At 34.7% G+C, this 22550-nt stretch overlaps 1 protein-coding gene across 1 annotated transcript in view; it reads left to right on the top strand.

Moving 5' to 3' along the window:
* Positions 1–17962, top strand: part of Naaladl2 (N-acetylated alpha-linked acidic dipeptidase like 2) — a 1189792-nt gene extending 1171830 nt beyond the window's left edge. Inside the window, exon 14 of the mRNA XM_048347099.1 lies at positions 17622–17962. Coding sequence (XP_048203056.1) covers positions 17622–17628 — 7 coding nt within the window. The 3' untranslated portion in view covers positions 17629–17962. The remainder of the gene's footprint in view (positions 1–17621) is intronic.
* Positions 17963–22550: the final 4588 nt, after the last annotated feature.

Raw genomic sequence — 22550 nt, 5'->3', positions numbered from 1 at the left:
TGTCACTTACCTTTTAAGCTCCAGGCTGATACTCCACACTTGAGCCACTCCTCCATTTCTGACTTTTTGTTGTTGTTAGCTGGAGATGATAGTCTTATGGATTTTCTGCCCAGGTGTGCTTTGAGCTGAAATGTTCAGACCTCAGTATCTTGAGTAGCTAGGATGACAGGAATGAGTCACCAATGCCATATTATGTTTTTTTAATTTTCTTTTTGACTGGGATAACTTGCCTTATCCTATAGAAGGTGATCTCATAGGGTAGTCATAGAAGGTTAAGACAGAAAGGATACACTCAAGGTCCCAACCCAAGTATGGATGTGAAACAATGTCATCTTTGTCATACATAATGGAACAAAACTAGTTACAAGTTTAGCCCCAATATAGGGCTGAAAACCATAATATATTTATCTGTTGCTGGAACTTAACAGAAAAGTTATATTGTGAAGGACACAGTGAACCTGCAATTTGGGACTGTCAATACAATCAACCTGCCACATTAATCATTGTGGCAAACATCTTACTTTTGGTGTGTTTTGAAATTTTATAGAGAAAACAATATTAGATTTTGAGCTAAGGTCAAAATATGTCTTGGGACACCTGTAATACCAAGATTGTTGTGAGAAAGATACAAACACTTTCAATCATTTTTAATCTCTAAAATAGGTGTTGCATAAAACTTATATGTCTAATAACCATTATCATAATGTCATGTTAATAAAATTCTAATATTAAGCTTAGTAAGAGAATAACAATGAGGTAATTTGATCTAAGCTGAAAAGTAGATTTTTTTCACAATTGGCTTCTTTTATACATTTAAGAAAAGTGTCAATTGACCTTTAGTTCTTCACTGTACATCATCATTCCGATTTTAGTGATATTTAACTTATTTGATATTCTTCAATGATACTTGACATTCTGGGACTTACAGTGTCTAACCAATTTTGTCATTGTATCTGGAGAATAGAAACCTTTGTTCCTCCTCTGTTTTTGTGGGTGCTACTACTTGGGCTTGAGCTTAAGAGCTCATGTAGTCACTTAGCTTTTGTGCTCAAGTCTGGCAATCTACTATTGAGCCAAACCTCCACTTTAGGCTTTTGCTGATTAATTAGAAAGAAGAGTCTCAGGAATTTGTCTGCCCAGGTTGGCTTCAAACCTGGATAGTTAGATCTCAATTTCCTGTGTAGCCTTTGTTGAGCCAACAGCACCAGAACTTTTGTTTTCTTTTTTTTATCAGCTGGGATGTATGTATGTGTGTGTGTATGTGTGTATGTATGTTTGTGTGTGTGTGTGTGTTTAAGAAACTGACACTGCCAATTCAAATAAAAAAGAAAATTATACATAATTGAAAAAGTCAAAGGAACTCAGAAAATAGGATAGTAAGGCCCAATGGTACAATACCACATCAGAAGCAGTTTGAAAGAAAGCTGAGTACCCTCACGGTTTAACCAGTGATTATAAAACATGATAAGTGCCCAAGGACAATTTTTAACCTTCCTCTGATTCTCATAGCAAACCTACAAGCTTTAAGTCCTATGCTGGGGCATTTTCTAGATGGAGCCTTAGGCTACACAGCACTATTGAATCTACAGAACACTTACCAGGAGGAGAAAATTTCAACCCATTCTGCCTTTCACTGTAGAGATTAGGATCTTTTCTATCCATAAAAGGAGTAAGAAATTAGAGTGCTTTGAAAACTGAAATAAATTCTTACCATAATCAACTCCCTTAAGTTTCTCAGTAACCACAATAAACTTCATTATAATTAAAAATGAGTATAGTTTTTAGTATAAAGCAGTTGAATCTTACATATAGTCACACTCTTCTTGAAGAGGGGGTTATCTATTGATGCATCAAAACTGCTTAAAATTTAGCAATTGAAAAAGATAACATTTCTTATTTTGAAACGCACAGAAAATCATGAGCTACTTAGCCGGACCTTCTGACTTTGAGTGTCCTCAAAGATTGCATGCCCCCAAGGCCTTGGGAAGTCAACTAGAGTGGAAAAACGTCCTTTATGGTTTACATATAGGATTGTTTGCAGAATCCAGTTTTTTATGTTCTGCTGAGCTAAGAACCTCAATTTCTTCCCATGTGGACATCTTAGTAGAATAGTTCATATCTATCTCCCATCCTCTACGTTCCATCAGGAGCAACTCAGGGTAGAGGGGTGGTTAGCCAGATTAAATCCAGAGTCTATTTGTAACTTAAGCAAATAAATGACATCTGGTCACTAACAGCAATTTACTAGCTCCAGTACAATCAAGGGAAAGAGATTAAACAAGGATGTTGAAGGTGAAGAGTTTGCGCATCACTGGGAGTTGCTCTCAGTATGACTTACACAAATTCTTTGACACACAAACAGTAGTGCTGTGTCATGAGAACAAAAAAGAAAACCCCAAACAACAACAACAAAAAAACCTGGGTATTTTATATATATTTATAGAAGTAGGGAAGGGAAGGTGAACATGCCACAGCAACACTTACAAAACTATATGCTGTAATCCAACTGTACAACTGCGGGGGGGTGGGGGGGAGGAGGAAATGGGGAGGAGGGAAGGTGGGAGAAAAATGAGGGAGGAGGTAACAAATTTGATAGGAAATGTACTCACTACCTTATGTATGAAACTGTAACTCCTCTGTACATTACTTTGAAAATAAATCAATTTAAAAAAAAAACAAGATTTTCTCAATTATGACATGAGTAATAACCACACTAACACTCTATTTACATCCTTTGATTCCAGACAGAGGTAATTCCCTGAAAGAATACTAAACAATCCCAATTAAGATCAAATCTTACTTATTTTGACAAAAAATTTAAAAATGGTCCCAAAACTGAGGAAAGAATTTGAATGGGCTATTCTATTATTCTGTAAGTCTATAAAAATGTAATTTAGAAGAAAACTAGTAAATATAAGAGGAGACCAATAGCTTTCACATGAGCATGAAAAAGTGCCCTTTTTATTTCATGGTTAAAATTTATTTCTTATAAGAAGTATTTTTCTATACTAGGCTGACACATAAAGACATTCTGTCAGACCACGTATTGTGAAGCTGGCAGAAGAATGATGGGCAGAGAAAGTAAATCTAAACCAAGTGTCTATTTCAGAAAAGAGAAAAAAAATGTTTTACTGCCTCATGCGTCCCGCAGCTTGGAATTACCGCATCACCTCAGCAGGCTGGTCCCCAGGGGGTGTGGCTCAGGCTTATGTGTTTCCTCCTGCTGTAAAATGAGAACTTGCTTTTGCAGGAAACAACACTGGCTTTGACTTTGAAGTTTCTGTCCTTAGTATGGTGGGTAGCTCATTCATGTGCCCAGTGCATGAAACTCAAGTTGAACGGGGAGAAGGAGCCTGTTATATTCACAAGAAATTGTTCATTTGATTCTGATTCTGATCAAGCTCACACAGTTTTACACTAATATTCTTACAGACACTTTGGGTCTATTCAGAAAGTGACTACCATTGGAATTTCCAGACCATGTTTTGTAAAACATCTATTCATCATAAACCTTCCATGAATTATGATATTGGCCCAATCAACAGCCGTTGTGCTGAAAAATTGTTAAAGATCCTTCACTCAGCCACTTTCCTATAGGAAAAAGTGAGAGGGAACCCCAAACATTAAAACACACACACACACACACACACACACACACACACACACACACACACACACTTCATTCCTTCTCTTTTCCAACTAAACCAAAATGCTGTCCCAATTCTCTTTGGTTAATCTGTACTCTGACTAAGAAAGCAACAAAACATAGAGTCTAATTTCCAGATGTCCTTGCAAGAGGAATCAATGCTACTTAGGTATAAGTTCCTAACACTCGCTGAATAGTGGGAGCTTTATAGTTCAGACATTGCAATGCCTTTTCATCTAGAGGGAAAATACATGGATAGAACAAGGGGGTGACAAGTACACAAACTGATGTTCTGTTGAAGTGTGTGAGTTGATTCTTCTGAAAATGCCTATGTGTGTCTGTCCCACCACTTACATATTACATAGAATTTTATCTGTTCTATAGGTCATAGTGAATCATGCAGATACTACTGGCATATCTTGTCTTCCTGTTCCCATTAGAATGGTGGTCAAAAATTTGTATCTGTAAGTCATTATCGTCATGTTAATTATTAATATGGCTTATGTATAGTAATGTATTTTATAGGAATATAAAATTGCATTTGATCTATTATTTTGGGTGAAGGAGACTCTCTTGCTATTTTATCACTGCTAACCAAATAAACATTTACTATACATTCTAGCCACCAAAATGGGGTTCTTCTAAATCCAACTAAATGTTTTCCCTAAAAGTTATTGATCTTTACTACAAAACCTTAGAAAATATTAAAAAGAAGTCTCTAGGAGTCCATTTATCATGTAACTTTGTGAGTTCCTCCCTACTTTTCTGGGAGATCACAGTGACATTCTGTATCTCCAGGACAATTCTGATGAATATTATTTATCTGTTCATGATCAATACGTCCCAAAGGCATAGATATCTTTTGTTTCCTAATAAAGTCTTCTTTATAAATAGCTACAAACCTTTGAGGAAGGGTAAGAGTGAAGAGGAACCAAGCATCTATTTTATGGAATGTCAGAATGATTCTAAAACATTCTGTTTTCTTCAGAGGTAAGGGACTTTGATTTAAGGTCAACAAAATTTTAACACTTTAACTCAAAGTCAAGTTTCTTTCATTGAATACTTTTTTTCTTTCTTTGAACAGCTTATCTCTTCATTGAGTTAGATCTCTTCCAGTGTTCCATCTCTAGCTTTCACTAAAATTGCATTGGACCATATGAGTGAGTTCTGGATACGTGATTAAGTAACATTTACTCCTTTCATGACTGACTTATAATATTCTCTTTCACAGAGTAACTGGGATTATAGTCATGAGCTATGAATGCCCAGCCACTCTTAAATTCTTGAGTGTTTTTTTTCTTTCCACTATGGCAATGACATGATAGCCATCAGTCTTGAACACTCACTGGTTGCTCACACCCTGATCTCCTTCTTTGTCTTTATGCTGGACTACCCTAAAGTTTGGTAAGAAATACAATTTTAAGGTGTTAAGCCAAGATGGATTTATATACATATATATATATATTTGGAGTATATGTGTGTATTTAATATATCATCATATATTTACCTTTACTACATAATACAAGGTTTAGTGCATAGTGTATATACTTTGATTTTTAAAATTACCAAATAAAAGCCACCACATTTTCCCAGAGCAGCCATGGAGCTCTTGTCCCTGAATTCTACCTAACACCTGTTTCAAGTATGTTATCTCCAAATAGTGAATAGGGTTTGTCCATATATCAAAAGAACAAAAACACAGAGAAACAGCTATTAAACAATGTGAACTTATGCCTTTTTCTTTTGTCTTTCTTCCTTATGGTTTTACCTCTGACATCACTGTAACTGATCTTGGTACCCTAGGTACTGTATATATGCTTATTGGAACTAGGGAAGGGAAGGGGAACATCGAAATGGAGAGACAAAGGATAAAAGGTGAACCAATGCAACAGCAATACTTATAAAACTATATGCTGTAAACCAACTGTACAATACATGTGGAAGGAGGGAAGGAAATTGAGAGGGGGGAAGTTGGGAGAAAAATGGGCGAGGTAACAAGTTGGATAAGAAATATACTCACTTCCTTACGTATGAAACTGTAACCCTTCTGTACATCACTTTGACAATAAAGAAATTTTAAAAATCATATGCTTCACATTGTATTTTCTGCTCCATTGTAGGGAACATAGAACAAGAGAGGATCACAAATACTAGATGTATCCTACTAAATGCCTGTACATTTTCTAACTAGTAAATTCTTGAATTCTATTATATCAAGAAATGCATTCTAAATCAGCTTCATACATATTAAATTAAGCAAGCTATATAATTCAATAATTCCCAGGTATTTGAAAGGCACAATTATTCCAAAGTACTGTGTGTCCTATTGTATCCACAAATTAAGCTAATAAAAACTAAAAACCCAGATAATAGAATGTCATAGGTAGGAAATAAAGACAATTGTCTCTTTTTAAAAGCAGAACTTCTTTAAGCTAGGTAGAAAGAGCTGCATCAAAGAAGGGAAGTAAGAGCTCCTTTAAATACCAAGAGAAATTCCATGAAGTTTGGGTTTGGGTACATAATGTTCTCTGAGTCCATAAAGGTGCATTACAAACTCTTGAATTCCTTCCCTAAACTAATAAAAAAAATTCTAACATTTCCAGGAGACATTTGGTAATTAATTGAGTTCTCTTGGTGTTAAAGTTGGCTGACTATATACTCCAATACTATGCTTGACCCCTAGCCACCCCTATAGTGTGACAATAAGAAACTTTGGGATTTCATGCTCTACCTTGAGAATTTAGTCTTAAGTTTGCTGTTTTCATCTGGTAAAGAACCTTATAAAATATGCAATGAATTCCTTGTCTAGGATTTCTTATTTCTCTTTTTTTCTTCAAAAGCACAAACAAGCCTGGTTTGTTAGACTTTTATTTTCAGAAGACTCTTGTAGATGTTAATTTCATTAGAAAGTTATCAATTCTAAGTCATCATTGGCCAGAATCTTATTTCTCAGTACCAGCAGGGACTTTATTTAACATCAAGTCCAAAGAGGCCGCATAACCAATAACAGATACTTTGAGAGTCATTGCTTGTCATGAATTAGATAGTGCTCTTGTTTATACATAACACAAAACATTTCTAATTAACAATGTAAAAATCAATACATCTTAAGATTGTGAGATAGTAAAACTAACTATAAGGTATATATACATATAGATCACATACTTTTGCTATTGCTAGTTGCTAAAAGGGTGGAAAATTTACATCTCTTTTTATCTCTGTATTCTTCAATACACTTTATATTTAGGTCACTTTAAATACATATGGAACGGGTTTAGATTGCCTTTGAGTAGCTCCAAATAAGTAGAAAAATGAATTTCACTTACTCATATTTTTATATTGTGTTTTTTTCACTCTTAATTTCCATCTGTCTTTTTGTATTATTTTCCAAGTTTATTGGACTTCTTTCATCCCATCATTGAGGGTCAGTTTTCAAAGGACAATTTGAATTTGTTTTCTTTCATTTGAAGGATGAATCTTGATTTTCTCTTCCATCCTGAAGCATAATTTCATTGAATATAAAATTCTGAATGTAAATGTCCTTTATTTTGGTACTTGAAAAATGTTTGATTTTTTTTCTTGACTTTCATAGTTTCTGAGAAGGAAGTGGCTGTTCAAAGTGCTTTACTTTTGTAGAGCGGGTGTCATTTCTCTTGATGTTTTCTTTTTCCTTCTTTTTTGTACTGAATATAATTTGTTATATTTTTAATATGAAGATTTACATACTCTTTTCAAGTGTCAAAATGTTTTAGTCATTATGTCTTCAACAACTTTTGAACTCCACTCTCCTCCTAGTCCTTCAGGACTATGATGTTACATGTGTTAGGGATTAGTCTCATAGTCCCAGGTTCTCAGAGGGGGCTGTCTTTTTTCTTCACACATCCTACACTCTCTCAATGGTCCAGATTGGAAAACTTTTGTTCTATTACTTCATATCTTTTATTTATTGGCTGAGACTTTCTATATTCTCCTTTATTTGAATTGTGCTCATAATTTCTCATTAATTATTTTTATTACTGTTTTCTAAAGATTTTTTTCATTCTAATATGTCTATCAACTCTCTTAATATCTATTAATTATGCTTTAATTATAGCTTCTGGATTTTTCCTTCATTGAGATTTTTAAATTGAGCATGGCTTTCTTTTATCACATTATAAGATCTTACATAATCTTCCATTATAGTTGACCCCATTCTCCAGTATGCTTCCACTGTCCTTCTATAGAGGAAGCATTGCAACAACGAGGCTGAGCTGTGTTGCTCCTTCCTACTTCTAGGTACCCACGAATACCTTCCTAATTGGATGGATAGGGTTCCCCGTGTAGCCTCAGACACATCTCTAGTATGGAGGTAGGGTGACGTAGTTATCATTGTACTGGGGAGAGTTGTTTTTCCTCTGGCCTCTTTTTATGTTAGTCAAGTAATGAAGGAATGATATCCTGGTTACTGGCAAGCAGGGATAAGAGCCCAGCATTGCCCATGTGGTCTTCTCTATTCTCAGGGAAGGAGCCAGTGCATCACCACTGGCTTGGAGCAAGATCCTCAAATTGGTGCTTGATGAATACCTCTGCCATCATCCTATGGTGGTTTGTGGGTGTCTCTTTTCAAGCTAGAATGGGTCTAGTATAGACACTCAACTGGATCCCACTGGAATAAATGGATTGGGGATGCAGTGTTTTCATTGTATTTTGGCTAGAGAAGAAAGACTACACTTTTACTTTGCTATTATTTGTTGGGCTTTCCTTCTTGCTTTCATTGGGAAGTTTAGAGTGCTACAGACTTCAGCAACAAGTTTTGGTATACAAATCAATAGACACCATGAGAATCTCACTATGGTGTCCCCTCTTGTTTCCCAAGGTCCCTTATCTATCTATTTTTCCTTTTTCATGTTTAAGTCCTTTCTTTGTTTTCCATAAATCCTCATCAGTTTCATCTGTACTCCTGGGGGAGGAATTATTTTAAAACACTCTATTTTCATAGGAGACATTCAATATGGCTTTTTAAAATAATTCTTGGTACACTTCAAATACATATATTTACATATATTGGAACTAGGAAGGGAAAGGGAATATCAAAATCAAGGGACAAAGGATAAAAAAGGCAAACCAATGCAGCAGCAATACTTAAAAAACTATATGGTGCCAACTCATAGGGGAGGAGAGAAATGGGGATGGGGGATGGGGGAGGGAGGAGGGAAGAGGTAACAAGTTGGATGAGAAATGTACTCACTGCCTTGCATATGAAACTGTAACCCCTCTGTACATCACTTTAATAATAAATAAATGAAAAAAACATTTAGTTTTCAGTATTACTTTTCCTTAAAATGGGAGGTATATTAATGTACCTTTTATGTCTCACTTTGTCACTTTCTGTCTTGTAGCAGCACTCAGATGGAAAATCTGTAATCAGTAGCTCTACTGCTTCCATTCAGAAGTATTGCTCAAAGTGCATATTCTCACAGCATTCCACTTGAGAGAGCTTCACTTTTCTTTTTCAAAAGCAACTCCAAATTCATTAGCACTCAAGATTCCTTATTTACTAGAAATATCTAAAATTACAATTGTTTTCAATACATTTAACCAAGTATTTTTAAACCAAGTATCATTTGTTGAACTATAGTCAAATCAAGATTACAGATTTCAATATCATTAATGACATAAGCTTTGCAATTCTCATCAAGTCATAGTCGAGTGAAATAGTGATACCAATTGCTCCAAAGTTATTGTCTCCAAAATAAGTATCTGTATTTTAGTGGAGACACACTCAATCATTTGTTAGTATTAACACAGTATCCTATAATCTGAGCTTGCTATCTTAAAAAAAACTCTTAATGAGGTAGAATCCTATGTTAAGTAGTACTATCATCTCATGATGGCTGATTCAGGATTCTTGGATCCGTCAAAATCAAGAGTTCCTTTCTCAGGAGTAAGGTTCAATTTTCATCTACATTCTATCATATTGTTTCTTCACCCTTGTCTGGTAGGTGAGTTAGTCAGAAAGTAGCACGTAGGCTTTGAAAATTGACAGATCCATAGACAAAATAATTTCATGACACAAATTTTTGACTTTATGTTTCTATCTTCCAATGGAAAGGTGATACTATTCATGGCAATAAATGGAAAATGCACCTAATTAGCAAATAGATAACAAAAAATGTCAATAATTTCAATTAGACAGGCACTGAAGAGATAATTTTACTCTATTTATATGCATTGCGACATTAAATATGGGTTCATAAAGAAAGTTTTTTAATTTATATAACTTCATTAAAAGGGCTTCGGGTAAGGAGACAAAATTAATCATAATATAAAAACAAAATTTTAAAAATAACAAAATGGAACCATGTCTCTGATGTATCTCAAATCTAAATCTCCATCACTAATTTCTTTTTGAAATATTGTTCGTACATTTATTAATGCTATTGAAAATGCCTAATGTATGAAACTGTAACTGCTTTGTATATCAGTTTCACAATATATAAAAAATAATAAAAATTAAAAAATAAATGCTATTGAAATTATGACCTAAAAATATTTCTCTTTTGAAATTACTTTTCGTGTTCTGTACTCCAAACTATGCATTCATTAGTTAATTCATCCTTTTACACAATACTCCTTTCAGTATTTCATGTATTTTAGATATCTTGTTGGTAAGAGGACAGAGATGAGATATAGACTGACCCCAATAATAATGTAGTCTATGAGTACTGTGTATACATTTAGGAGAAAATACAAATATATGTGTATATACATAGTTAAAGACAAAATTTAAAAAATGTGAATTACACAAGACATAACTTAAGAATTAGTGTGAGAGGGTTAATCAAAATATAAATTATAAAACAGTCTAAAAGGGTTGATTCTCACAGATTGGTGAATGCTAATATATAGCTATACATTCACTTTAATGAAACAATCTTATTAATAATATCTAAATGCAGCTCTTGTTCTCTAAGAGCTTTAAAAAATATACCAGTCTCTGTTTTTCATGTTTAGATTCTTCACTATAAATAAAACTAAATTAAACAAAATACTAAAACTCAAGACTATATTTCATTATTTCAAGAGGTATTTTTCATTAAAATTGTTCAATCATGCAGTTACAGAACACTAGATTTAGAGAGGACTTGATGACAGAGGACCATAATATTACTGAGTTTTTCTGAATCAAAACATACACAATGCTCACCATTTCGCCAATTAGACAAAGTTTCATGGAACACTTAGTCTCACCCCACATATATATGATATATATTTCTAAATCTCAAGTGTCTCTGAGGACATGTGAAGTTATGTTTTGCATCTATGTTGGAGTACTCAGAATTTCAAGATAATCACTAGGATTTCTGTACTCTAATGTTGATGTCATACAGGAATAGGCTAGTCATGGTAGAAGACCAAAATACCCCCAATAACTACACCCATATGACCACATAAGAAGATGCCAAGTGAAATGAACTCCACATTACGGAAACAAGAGTTATACCACTGTTGCAATTATTCTCAACATGCCATGTGAATTCGTACTATTTTTCTTTCTCTTTTTCCTTGTCTGTTTGTTTGATTGAATGGTTTGTCTAGTTTTGTTTCGCTTATAGTTCCTTCCTGTGGCTGTACCCTCGCTACCACTGTACTACAGCCGAGTACCCTGGATATTATCTGATATGGGTAATAGAACTGGGGAAGGGAGAGGTAATACCAAAATCGAGAGACAAATTAAAAAAAGACAAACCATTCAAAAAGCAACACTTAGAAACCATTTGGTGTAAACCAACTGCACATCTCTTGGGGGGAGAGGGGAAAGGGGAGGGGGGAGGGGAGGAATGAGGGAGGAGGTAACAAGTAGAACAAGAAATGTACTCACTGCCTTTCATAGGAATCTGTAACCCCTCTGTATCACATTTTGACAATAAAATAAATTTAAAGAAAAGAAAAAAGAAATGTAAGGGTATAAACCCAGATCTGACATGGTAGAGCAAAGCTCTACATTACAGACATTTTTGAGATAACTCATATATGTCAAACTTATTCTATCCCTGATTTAGCACCCAAAGAAACCAAATATTTAAATTGTGTTCATATTTTTGAGGATTATTTATATGAAATAAAGAATAGTACATTCAGGCATCTTCTTTGGGAACCAAAACAGTATCTGGAATACAGGAAATATGGTATATACTGCTTATGGGCAAACTTCCATTTCGAAATGCAATAAATTGGCTCTGAGCACCACAGGAACACTGTGATAGTTTACATTTAAATTTAATTTCATTTCCTCCTTAAAAAATTAAAGCAATTTATTTATTCCAGTGTAACTTACAATAAAGGAAACTTTAGAAAGAAAAAAAAATTCTCTCTCACTTCAAATTGAAGTATTTCTTTATTACGTTGTAAGTTTATTTTTTCTTTTTAAAAAATGCTTATGTTTTATATTATATTTAAGCTCTTGTACAAATAGTTATTTTCTTTAATATTTTAGTAATCAGTGTGGGTCTTTATCCATAAGTATGATGTGTGTGTATGTGTGTGTGTGCACACGCGCGTGTGTGCTGGTACCTGGGATTAAAATCAGGGACTTGGACTCTAGATTGATTAGTGATGCTCAAGGCTGATATTCTACCACTTAAGCCACACTTCCACTTCTGGATTTCTGCTGGTTAAAAAGAGTCCTTTGGATATATCTGTTAGGTTGCCTTCAAACAATGATCCTCAGATCTCAGATCCTGAGTAGCTAGGATTACAGGTGTGAGCCACCGGTACTTTATAGGACTGATTTTCTTTTTTTAAAAAAATTAATTTATTTATTGTCAAAGTAATGTACTATAGATTCATACAGAAGTCAGGAAGTACATTTCTTATCAAACTTGTTACCTCCTCCCTTGTTTTTCCTCCTACCCTCTCCTCCCCCATCCCCTGTTATATGATGATGCTAAGCAAATAAACGATGAGATTTGGAAATAAATGGTTTATAAATGTTGTCATTTTCGACATGCCATATGAAATTATGCCTTTTTCTTTTGTATTTCTTTCCTGTGGTTTTAACCTTGATCTCATTGTAACTGACTTTGGTACACTAGGTATTGTATGTACGTTTATCAGAACTAGGGAAGGAGAACACGGAAATGGAAAGACAGACAGTAAAAGGTGAACCAATGCAACAGCAATGCTTACAGGACTGATATTCTTATAAGAACACAAGGTTAGGACGTAGGCAGACACAGGGGGAAGACCACATAAAGACATGAAAACAGGCTATGGCCTAGTGGCAAGAGGGCTTGCCTTGTATACATGAAGCCCTGAGCTTGATTCCCCAGCACCACATATATAGAAAATGGCCAGAAGTGGCGCTGTGGCTCAAGTGGCAGAGTGCTAGCCTTGAGCAATTTAAAAAAAAAGAAAGAAGAAGCAGCAGCCTTGGGGCCAGGGATAGTGCTCAGGCCCTGAGTCCAAGGCCCAATAAGTAATTTTTTTTAAAAAAAGACATGAAAAGGATGGTCATCTGTATGCTAAAAAGAAATTAACTATATTGACGCATTTCAGAATTCCAGCCACTAGAATTATAGGAAATTTAATTCTGAAGTTTCAGCCCCCCAGTCTTTTATACATGTTAGGACACTTACAGAAACTAAGACAAGGAGTGAAGTTTGCTAATGATAAGTATGTTGGAATACAACATTTCATGCCTATGAGATCCTAGGGAAATATATCTATTCTGTTTGTCCATACTTGCCAAGGGGAGAAGGAGAACAGGGCTAATTAGATAAATAGCTTAGTGGCCACTACTTCTTTTCTGTCTGAAAGTTTTGCTCATTGTAGATGCTGAGGTTTGCATTCATCTCCATAGGTCACTTGTGTAGGATGTAACAGATTATATATTTTTCCCTAGAAAGTACATGATCACAACATCAAAATCTTTCAGCAGAATTCAGATGGTGGCTATGGAGACAGAATAATTCTTGCAAAGCTAAGGAGGGGTCTGGTAGCTTTGCCTGTAATCCTAGCTACTCAGGAGGCTGAGATCTGAGGATCACAATTCAAAACCATCTGGATCAGGAAAGTCCATGAAACTCTGTTTCTGAATTAATCACTAAAAAGACAGAAGAGGATCTCTGGCACCAATGCTATTATGCTAGCTTTGAGCACACAAGCTCAGGAACAGTGCCCAGGCCCTGAGTTCAAGTCCCAGGAATAGGACCAAAACCCAAATCAAACAAAAACAACACTACAACACAGCTACATTTCAGCATAGTGGATGAAATTACTAACATTCCCTCTTTATTCAGAAAACAACAACAACAACAAGCAAACAAAAAGAAAGACCTTCATTTTAAAGGTTCTTTACAGGCTCCAAGAGAATTTCTTCAAATAAAATTTCTACCTATTTAAATCCATATTATTTCATCCAAAATGGGAAATGTTTTCCGTTTGGCCTTAAGCCAAAGTAATAGCTCAATAGACAAAGAACTAAAAGAAGTATGTTTATATTGAGACAAAGAGTTGCTAAATGAAAAAATCTCAAAGAAGAGTTTAAAAATATTTTAAGAATGAAGTTAGATAAGATTACAAGATTCAGAGATACTTTTCATGTGCCTCTGGGTGTATATATTATATGCATATTTATGCTTATATATATGTACTGGATACAATGTAAAATATACTTTTAATTTTTTCATACTATAAGACATTCAAGTTCAAAAACTTCTATGCTTCAAGATAAATCAGATTTCTTTAAAGACAGCTCATTTTAATGATGTGCAACAGGGCCTACTATTACCAGATTTGGGATATGACATTAATCTATAAATGTTTTATTCTAATGTAAGTTGTCATGGTTCAAAAGTAGATCATTAGAAACTGTTATTCAAACTATTATTAGCAGTATAGGAAGAATAAAGAAAAATTATTTGGAAAGAATCATCACTATTTCAACTTCCCTCTTACTTTCCTACACACATATAACGCACCTCAAGCTTACTCTGATGTCCAAATAAATATCTGCATCAAAATTCACAACTGTACTTTGAGGGCATGTCCAAAATTATATGAGTTCTAATGTAGAAATATGGAACCTTTGGTAGAGTATGGGATCTGGAATTGCTGTGTGTGTGTGTGTGTGTGTGTGTGTGTGTGTGTGTGTGTGTGTGTGTTCTGGGGCTTGAACTCAAGAACTGGGTGCTGTCTCTGAACTTTTCTGCTCTAGGCTAATGCTCTACCACTTTAGCCACAGTGCCTCTTCTGGCTTTTTGATGGTTAATTGTAGATGAGAGTGTCAGGAACTTTCCTTCCCAGGTCAGGCTTCCAACAGCAATTCTCAGATCCTGTGAACCAGGGTATGGACATCTAGGGACTGACGCTGTAAAGGTGTTGGGAACAGACAATTGCAGATGTCTGTCATATATCAAGGGTTATAGTAAAGTGCCACAAAATTCCCAGCGCATCTGCAAGTTCTTTCTATGATAGCTCAATTTTAAATATTGGCAAGATTCAGAAAATAAACCTTGGTGATGGTTCATGTCTTGCAAGGAGTAATAGTAAAGAAAGATTTACAAGCTCTGTGCAGAGGAACAAGGGCAGATGTGCCATGAGTAAAAGATATCTGTTGTCCCATTGCAAGGAACTATGTCCAAACAGGTTTCCCACTGGGGAAAAATTGAGAAAGAAAGTGACTGAACTTCAGATGAAGTTGGAGTTCTGGTTTTTACAATGTAACTAAAATTTCTCTTTAAATACTTCACTGAGACAAAGTTCACAGTTTAAAGAAGTTATACATTTTTTTAACCCACTTAGGAATGACAAGAAAAAGCTTAGGCCTGAATAAATTGGTATGTAAAGGCAGAAGAATAGTGTGCCCAACAAACAATTATTTTAAAAACTGGGGTAGAAAAATAAAGCCCAGGGACCCAGCCACAGTGGTCACTCTGTTAGGTGGGAAGGCCCTGTCCTCTTAGGAGCATGAATATCTGTTCTGCTGCTGTTTCAGAGCCTACTTTCACCCTAGGGTATTTTCCATCCATTCTGGTGAGTCACTTCTGGTTCTTCCATTGTCTCTCTGTGTGCACCATGTGTTCAGAACTCCAGACCATTCACTGGAATGCTTAGAACTTCCCACAGCTAGGATTTGATGGGTAGCCCAATCCTTGTGAATAACTTCTTGCAATGAAACCTGTCATATTAGAGCAAATTATGCAGCATTATTTAGCCCAATATTTCTCAAACTTTAGTTTCAAGAACTATTTGTTTTCTTAAAAGTCCTCAAAGTTCCCAAAGAACTCTTATTATGGTTACAAATATTAATGGCTACTATACGTTCTAAAACAGAGAAATTAAATATGTATTAAAATAAAACTCAAATTCATATATGTATATATCATATATCTAGGAAAATATACTTTTTAATTTCTAAAGCAACACTTAGAAAGAAAATGGGTACCATCTTACACTTTTGTACATTTAAATTTGTTTGGATTATATTTTCCATTCAATCTGCAGTGACATATTGTTTGTATTGATGGCTATTAAGAAACATAGATGTAAACCAACCTTCTGTAGGCTTTATAGGGACCACTTAGGTCCTTGGACTGAACTTTTATTCAATCAGCATTACAGAGAGATTGAAGACTATCTTTCAACTTATGACAACACACTCATATGAATATTTATGTTATTCTATTTATGATTACAGTTTGACAATTTTTTCTGATAATTTAATCATAAAGCCAGGACTGTTGGTGCATGTTTGTAATCCCAGCTATTTAGAAGGTGAAAACAGGAAGTCTGAAAATTCAAACCATATTTCAAAAACAAAATATGAAAAAGAAAAGGCCATGAGGGTATAGGTCAAATGGTAGGATAATTGCAAAAGGCTTTCAGTTCAAAATGTAGTGTGGCCAAAAATAAAAATAAAAAAGAAAAAGAAACCTAAATTATACAAATATAAACATGTATCCATATGTACACACTCATATATTTGCATACACAGCATATATGCATTTATACAGCATATAATGCATACACAATATATAATATATAGCATGTACTATATATTGCTTTATGTACATATATTATCATGTTTTTATTACAATGGCTGTGCATATATAAAAATGGACATGAAGATTATCAAAATTTACTATACTCATACACCTATAAAACATACTATACTACAATAGTAATGGAATGATATATTATTATATGTAGTTGTAATATGTACCTACACAAAAGCTACATAAACATAAGCACTATCTTAGTCTGTGCTGGATGAGCAGTTTCGAAAGGGTGAAATTTAACATCTGACTGCCATTATGGAAATGCCACTGGACACTAACTTTATGATGAGGGATTATATTTGTTTCTGGTCCTGTCATTTCAAGTCTAGTTCTCATTTTTTTCATCAAAATTTTGTTAAAAGAGTGATGGAACTAATAACCACCATGCCCCAGGCCCATCTGTCCCCTCATTTAATTATCCTCATCGATCAAGTAAAAGACACTTGTACCTCTAGGTCTGTCTAGTTTTATGTTTACTTCACAGTCCTACGTCTCCTTCTCCAGATTCCTACATTAGTGGTACTGTACAACAATTGATTAACTCAACAAAATTCTTTTGGTTAAAGATTATAAAAATTATAGGAACCTGATTTAGATACAAGTATCTTTCAGTAACCTGAAATCATCATAGTAAGGCATTTCTGATTCTTAGCTCTCCCCAAACTTGTTGCATGCCCCTTCCTGTCCTGGTCATAACATTGGTCTTTCTAATAAATGTGGTGTGGCTTTGGCTTGTCTGATGCACAGTAATTCTAGTCTGTAGTTGAATAAAATTCAGCATCCAAATATGTGTCACCTGCTTGTAGCCCCAAGTCTTATTTTCAAGCAGTGATTTCTGTTTCTGCAAAGTATTTTTTTTCCTATTCTGTTTGTACTTGACAGCTTTGTTTCTTAGTGCTGTGGAGCTATTCAATTTTTTTTCTTTCTGTCTTTAGCATGTGACCATGGCAACAGAGCTGCCATTCCATGCTGAAAGTTTAAGTCACCCAGGTGTGATCTTGTCTGGCCTCAGGGATTTTGCAGGTAACTGGTATTAAATGCCCTTCCCACATTCCTTTCGAAACTGACAGCCAATCAGGAAAGGCTGGAGGGAAAATGTTGACATTTTGGAAAGAACCAATTGAAGTGTTGTAGCAGAGAGTAGAAATAATTCGCAGTACAACTTTCTGTGACAGACAACTTTGAGGAACTTTTCTTGCCAAATACCATAGAGAAGATTATGAGTTGAGATTTGGTGACTTCTGTGGGTCTTGTAAAGCTACAGAAAAAGGGGAAGAAAATGAAAGAAGATGTATGCAAATCAGTGCTTGGCAAATGAATCCAGAAAATGCTAGGTAAAATTCTCATCAGAAAGAGAGAGAGAAGGAGAAAGAGAGAGAGAGAGAACAAGAGAGAGAGCAAGAAAAAGGGAGGGGGGAGAGAGAGGAAGAGAGGGAGGGGAGAGAGGAAGAGAGAGAGTGCAAGAGAGAGAGAAAGAGAGAGAGAGAGCAAATAACTCTAAATCACTGCACCAGTGAATAGTTTAATTAGGTCAAGGGCATTTTGCGACATAAAATGCAAATATGATTGGGCTCTATAATTGACTTGTAGCTAAATGCAAATACAAAATAATGTACTTCATGCTGCCTTCATCATTCTTTTTTCTTGATACTCGAAAAATTAGAGCATTAGTATTCATTCAGATCCAAACTGCATTTTTCTCTTTGACTATGCAGATTTATCTTTCATGTCCTGAACCTGTATTATGTACAAACCTTCTGTTGATATCACTGAATGGTCCAAGTTTAGTACAGGCAATGTCGGTCAGCACAGTTTATAATCCACCCAAAGTGCACATCAGACAATTTTACTCCTTGGGAGCATATCTGAAACAAATTTTGAAATATCTAGAGGTTTTGTTTGACAACGAATTGAGTGAGAAATCTCTTGGGCTCCTGCTCAGGCGTTTTCCTAAAGGAAATCTTCTCATGTGTGTATATGACATTTAGAAATGAAAGCTAAACATCAAGTCTTTGCTAAGAACCACATTTTCCGTCTGGATTAATTCAGATTCTAAACATCTAATGAATGACATATATATATATATATATATATATACATATATATGACTATATATATATGACTATATATATATATGACTAAGGAGTCAGGTGCTAGTGGCTCATGTCTATAATCCTATCTACTTAACAGGCTGAAATCTGAGGATGGCAGTTTGAAGCCAGTTTGGGCAGAAAACTCTTCGTGAGATTATCTCCAATTACCTATTCAAAGAAACTGGTATTGGCACTGTGGCTCAAAGTAATAGAGCACCAGCCTTGAGTAAAAGAGCCAGAGACAGTACCCGGCCCCCTTTCCAAGCCCCATGACCCAAAAAAGAAAAGACTAAGGATATTTCTTTCACATAATAACAGTGTTTCTTTGACAAAAAAAGTTCTAATTCACTATTAATATACTAGCACTCATTGTGTTTTTATGCTCAAACAACTTTTTAATCCTAAAACAAAATGGAAGTCCCATTTTTATGATTCTGAACCTGAGAAATTGTGGTTTTCATTGTTTTTTATTACCAGTAATTGTTTTGTTTTCTTATTATTATCTATAGTGAGTTGTACAAAGGAGTTGAACAAAGAATGTTATGAGTACATCTTGATCAGTCACGCTTTCAAAATTCTAACCCATCCCTCATCCTACACACGCCCTCCTTCATGCTTTTTAATTCTGTAGGCTATAGCTTGATTCTTGTCTGCATTTTACCTTCTCTTCGTTCATCTATCTCTTTCTCCTTTACCTGACCCCTCCCTTTCCAGACTCATGTTGTATTCACATATTTTTTCTTAGTTTAATTTTTAAATAATTTTAAAATTGTAATGACAACTACTTTATGTAAATTTATTATCTAAATATGTTGTGATGTATTAAAAAGAAATATAAATAGAAATTGAATACATAATTATTTTTACTAGTGAAAAAATGTGTAGCTAAGAGTACAGGTATGAGCCACTGGTGCCAGATTAGTTAGTAAGGTTTTTGTTGTTGTTTGTTTTGGTCAGCCTTATGCCCTTGAGCTTTTACTTCTCCATGGTAGTGCTGTACTACTTGACTTGGAGCTCCACTTCTGCTTTGTTGATGGTTAGTTGGAGAAAACAGTCTCCTCGACTTTTCTGCCCAGTCTGACTCCAAACCTTGATCCTCAGATCTCAGCCTCCTGAGCCCTGATGCCCGCTAATTAGTAGTTTTGAAAGCAAAATTTGAGTATTTAGTTTCACAGATGCAATGTCCTCTGTGATAGCCAGAGGATCTTTTGTGGGGAAGCTCTCAACCACAGAGCAAGACAAATAAGTAAGATGAGATCTATTTCCTGTAGCTTTTTAAATCTCCTATTCTTGCTTTCTAGCCACTCCTCTCTTGCTAATATATAATAATTTTAACACATATATAATGAATATGTTATTTTCAATGACTGAGGAAAACTGAATAAACATTTATTTAAAAATCAATTTAAATCTTTCCCTTTTGTGTTTGCATGGATATATCCTTTATTGTAAATCGGATGGCCTATGTATAATCACAAAGTACTTGGATTCAAAGTACTTTACACTATGTAGTGTTTAGATCTATTTTTATTATACACCCTTTCTTGGGTCTGAACTCTTTCACTAGGGAACTGAATGCAGTAGTTGGGAGCAAGATTTTTAGGAGTCTGGAGGTTAGAAGGAAAATTAGAGGTCCCTTACACTAGTGTGCCTATGGCATGTACTCTAATCCCTAGTTGTACCGTTTTCTACGTACTCAGATCATTGTTAAGATGAATGAGATAAGAAAAGGTAATCTAAGACAATCATAATATTTGATGCATATATATGAAAATGGAACCAGGTAAACTGAGAGAAACGGGGAATGATGATGAAAGAAGTGACATTGACAAAGATGCATTGTACTCAAAGATTGACATGTTAAATGAAAACCCCTCTGTTTAATTACTTAAAGATAACAAATAAATGCACAGTTATTTTAAATTGAAAATAATAAATGTAAAAAGAATATGAGATATTATATATAAAGTATATAGCTATTTAACCAGTGCTTTGCATATAATAAATATCTTTAGAAACTATCGATAAAAGGCTGAAGGCATGACTTATTCAGTTGAACACCAGCCTAGCAAATATGAGGCCCTACGTTTAAGCAAAATTTCAAATTTTAAAAAATGGAAAATGAAAAAATTGTCAATAATTAATAGGTATTGATTTAGCATTTGCCATGTGGTAGACAACGTGCTTTCCACTGCTTGTTGTTAACTGCTTAATTACTTTACATCATAAAATGATAAAAGGATATAAAACATTTTAAAATTCAATACAGAGATTAAGAAACTACAGCTCACAACGGTTTAGGAAATTCAACTAAGAATCAGTTTAAGTAGACTAGAACAATCATGTAAAATCTGTATTTAAAAGGGTTCAAGCTTTCTGCTCAGGCTGGCTGTTTCTAGGCACTTTGAAAAGCTTGATGTCAATCTTCTGGCTTTAACTATTTACCACCTGACAGCCAACCTGAATTTGTAGAGAGCTATAAATGAATAGAAGTGTGATATGCCCAAGATATTTATGAAAGGTTTGGAATGTTTGTTGTATCCTCTCCTATTTATAATTAGGACATTGGGAACATACACAAATCCCTAGATTTCACCTAGACCATCTACCGCCCAGGGAGACCTTTCCTGTGCCCACACCACCTTAAATCTTTGGGTTTCTTTGCTGTTTCTGGAGAGGTTGTAAAGCATCCTGGTATACAATTTTCAGAGTAAACCACTCCAGAAAGAACTCCAAATTTAACCAAAATCTGGGAAAGATTTAAGATAGTAAATTCCCCCATAAACTTTCAAAGTATATACCCCATTGGAGAATATACTCTATAAAACAGTCAAAACTTTCCCAGAAGAGAAAACAGAACATCTATAAAAGACATATTTTGTTTCCAGCATCTTTTCTAACATCAAAATTGAAAAAGTGACAAAAATAGGATTCTACAAATGAACTCATATATATGGTATGCCAATTATTTTTAAAAGATTAAAATAATGTCAACTAAAAGAATTCCAATCCCTTTAAAAAACCTCAGAAAAAATTGTACAATGTATGTATGTATCTATCTACCTACCTATCTATAATCTATTTATCTCTCACCTGTTACCTATCTGTGTATTTTGTATGTAGGTCCAAAATCACCCTAAAATAGAAACACTGCACCATTTTGAAAAAAATTCTGGAGATCAAAGTACATGAGAATAATTTACAAAATAAAAATAAAAAACAGGGTCAATATCTGTTCAATTGACTAGTGGATACAACCACAAAATCATTAGCACACAAGAGTCAGAGTTCCTAGAATATTCTCAGAGAAAACTCCCAGTCAAAAGAAAAAAAGTAAACTAGACCAACAGTCAGAGAAAACAAAGGGCTGTCAGATATCAGGGCATGGATACTGGTTCATCCTAACTTTTCTTCCCTGCCTCCAACCCTTCTTCACATAAACTCTAAACAGGCAAGAGCACATGGAAGATGAGTAGGAATAAAAAGAAAAAATTCATACTCTAGTTGACTAATATGATCAGTGTTAAAGATAAAGGACATTGTCCTCATAATGTAAATCAAGGAAAAGGGACAAAGATACCAATACTGATAAGGAAAGACACACTCCCAATTTCATGATTTTCTTTCTAATAAATACCAGGAGATTGACCTTGAGATGCTAGTTTATCCTGTGCACAGCAGTGCCATAATGCAAGCACAATCAGGAAAAAAGCAAATGCTAATTCAGAAAACTAAAGCCATTATAGGACCAATGCTTAGAGTTGCGGTTTG

The sequence above is a fragment of the Perognathus longimembris genome, chromosome 5 (assembly GCF_023159225.1).
Source record: "Perognathus longimembris pacificus isolate PPM17 chromosome 5, ASM2315922v1, whole genome shotgun sequence".
NCBI lineage: Eukaryota > Metazoa > Chordata > Mammalia > Rodentia > Heteromyidae > Perognathus > Perognathus longimembris.
Note: the sequence above shows the minus strand (reverse complement) of the source record. Positions and strands in the feature narration are given on the sequence as shown.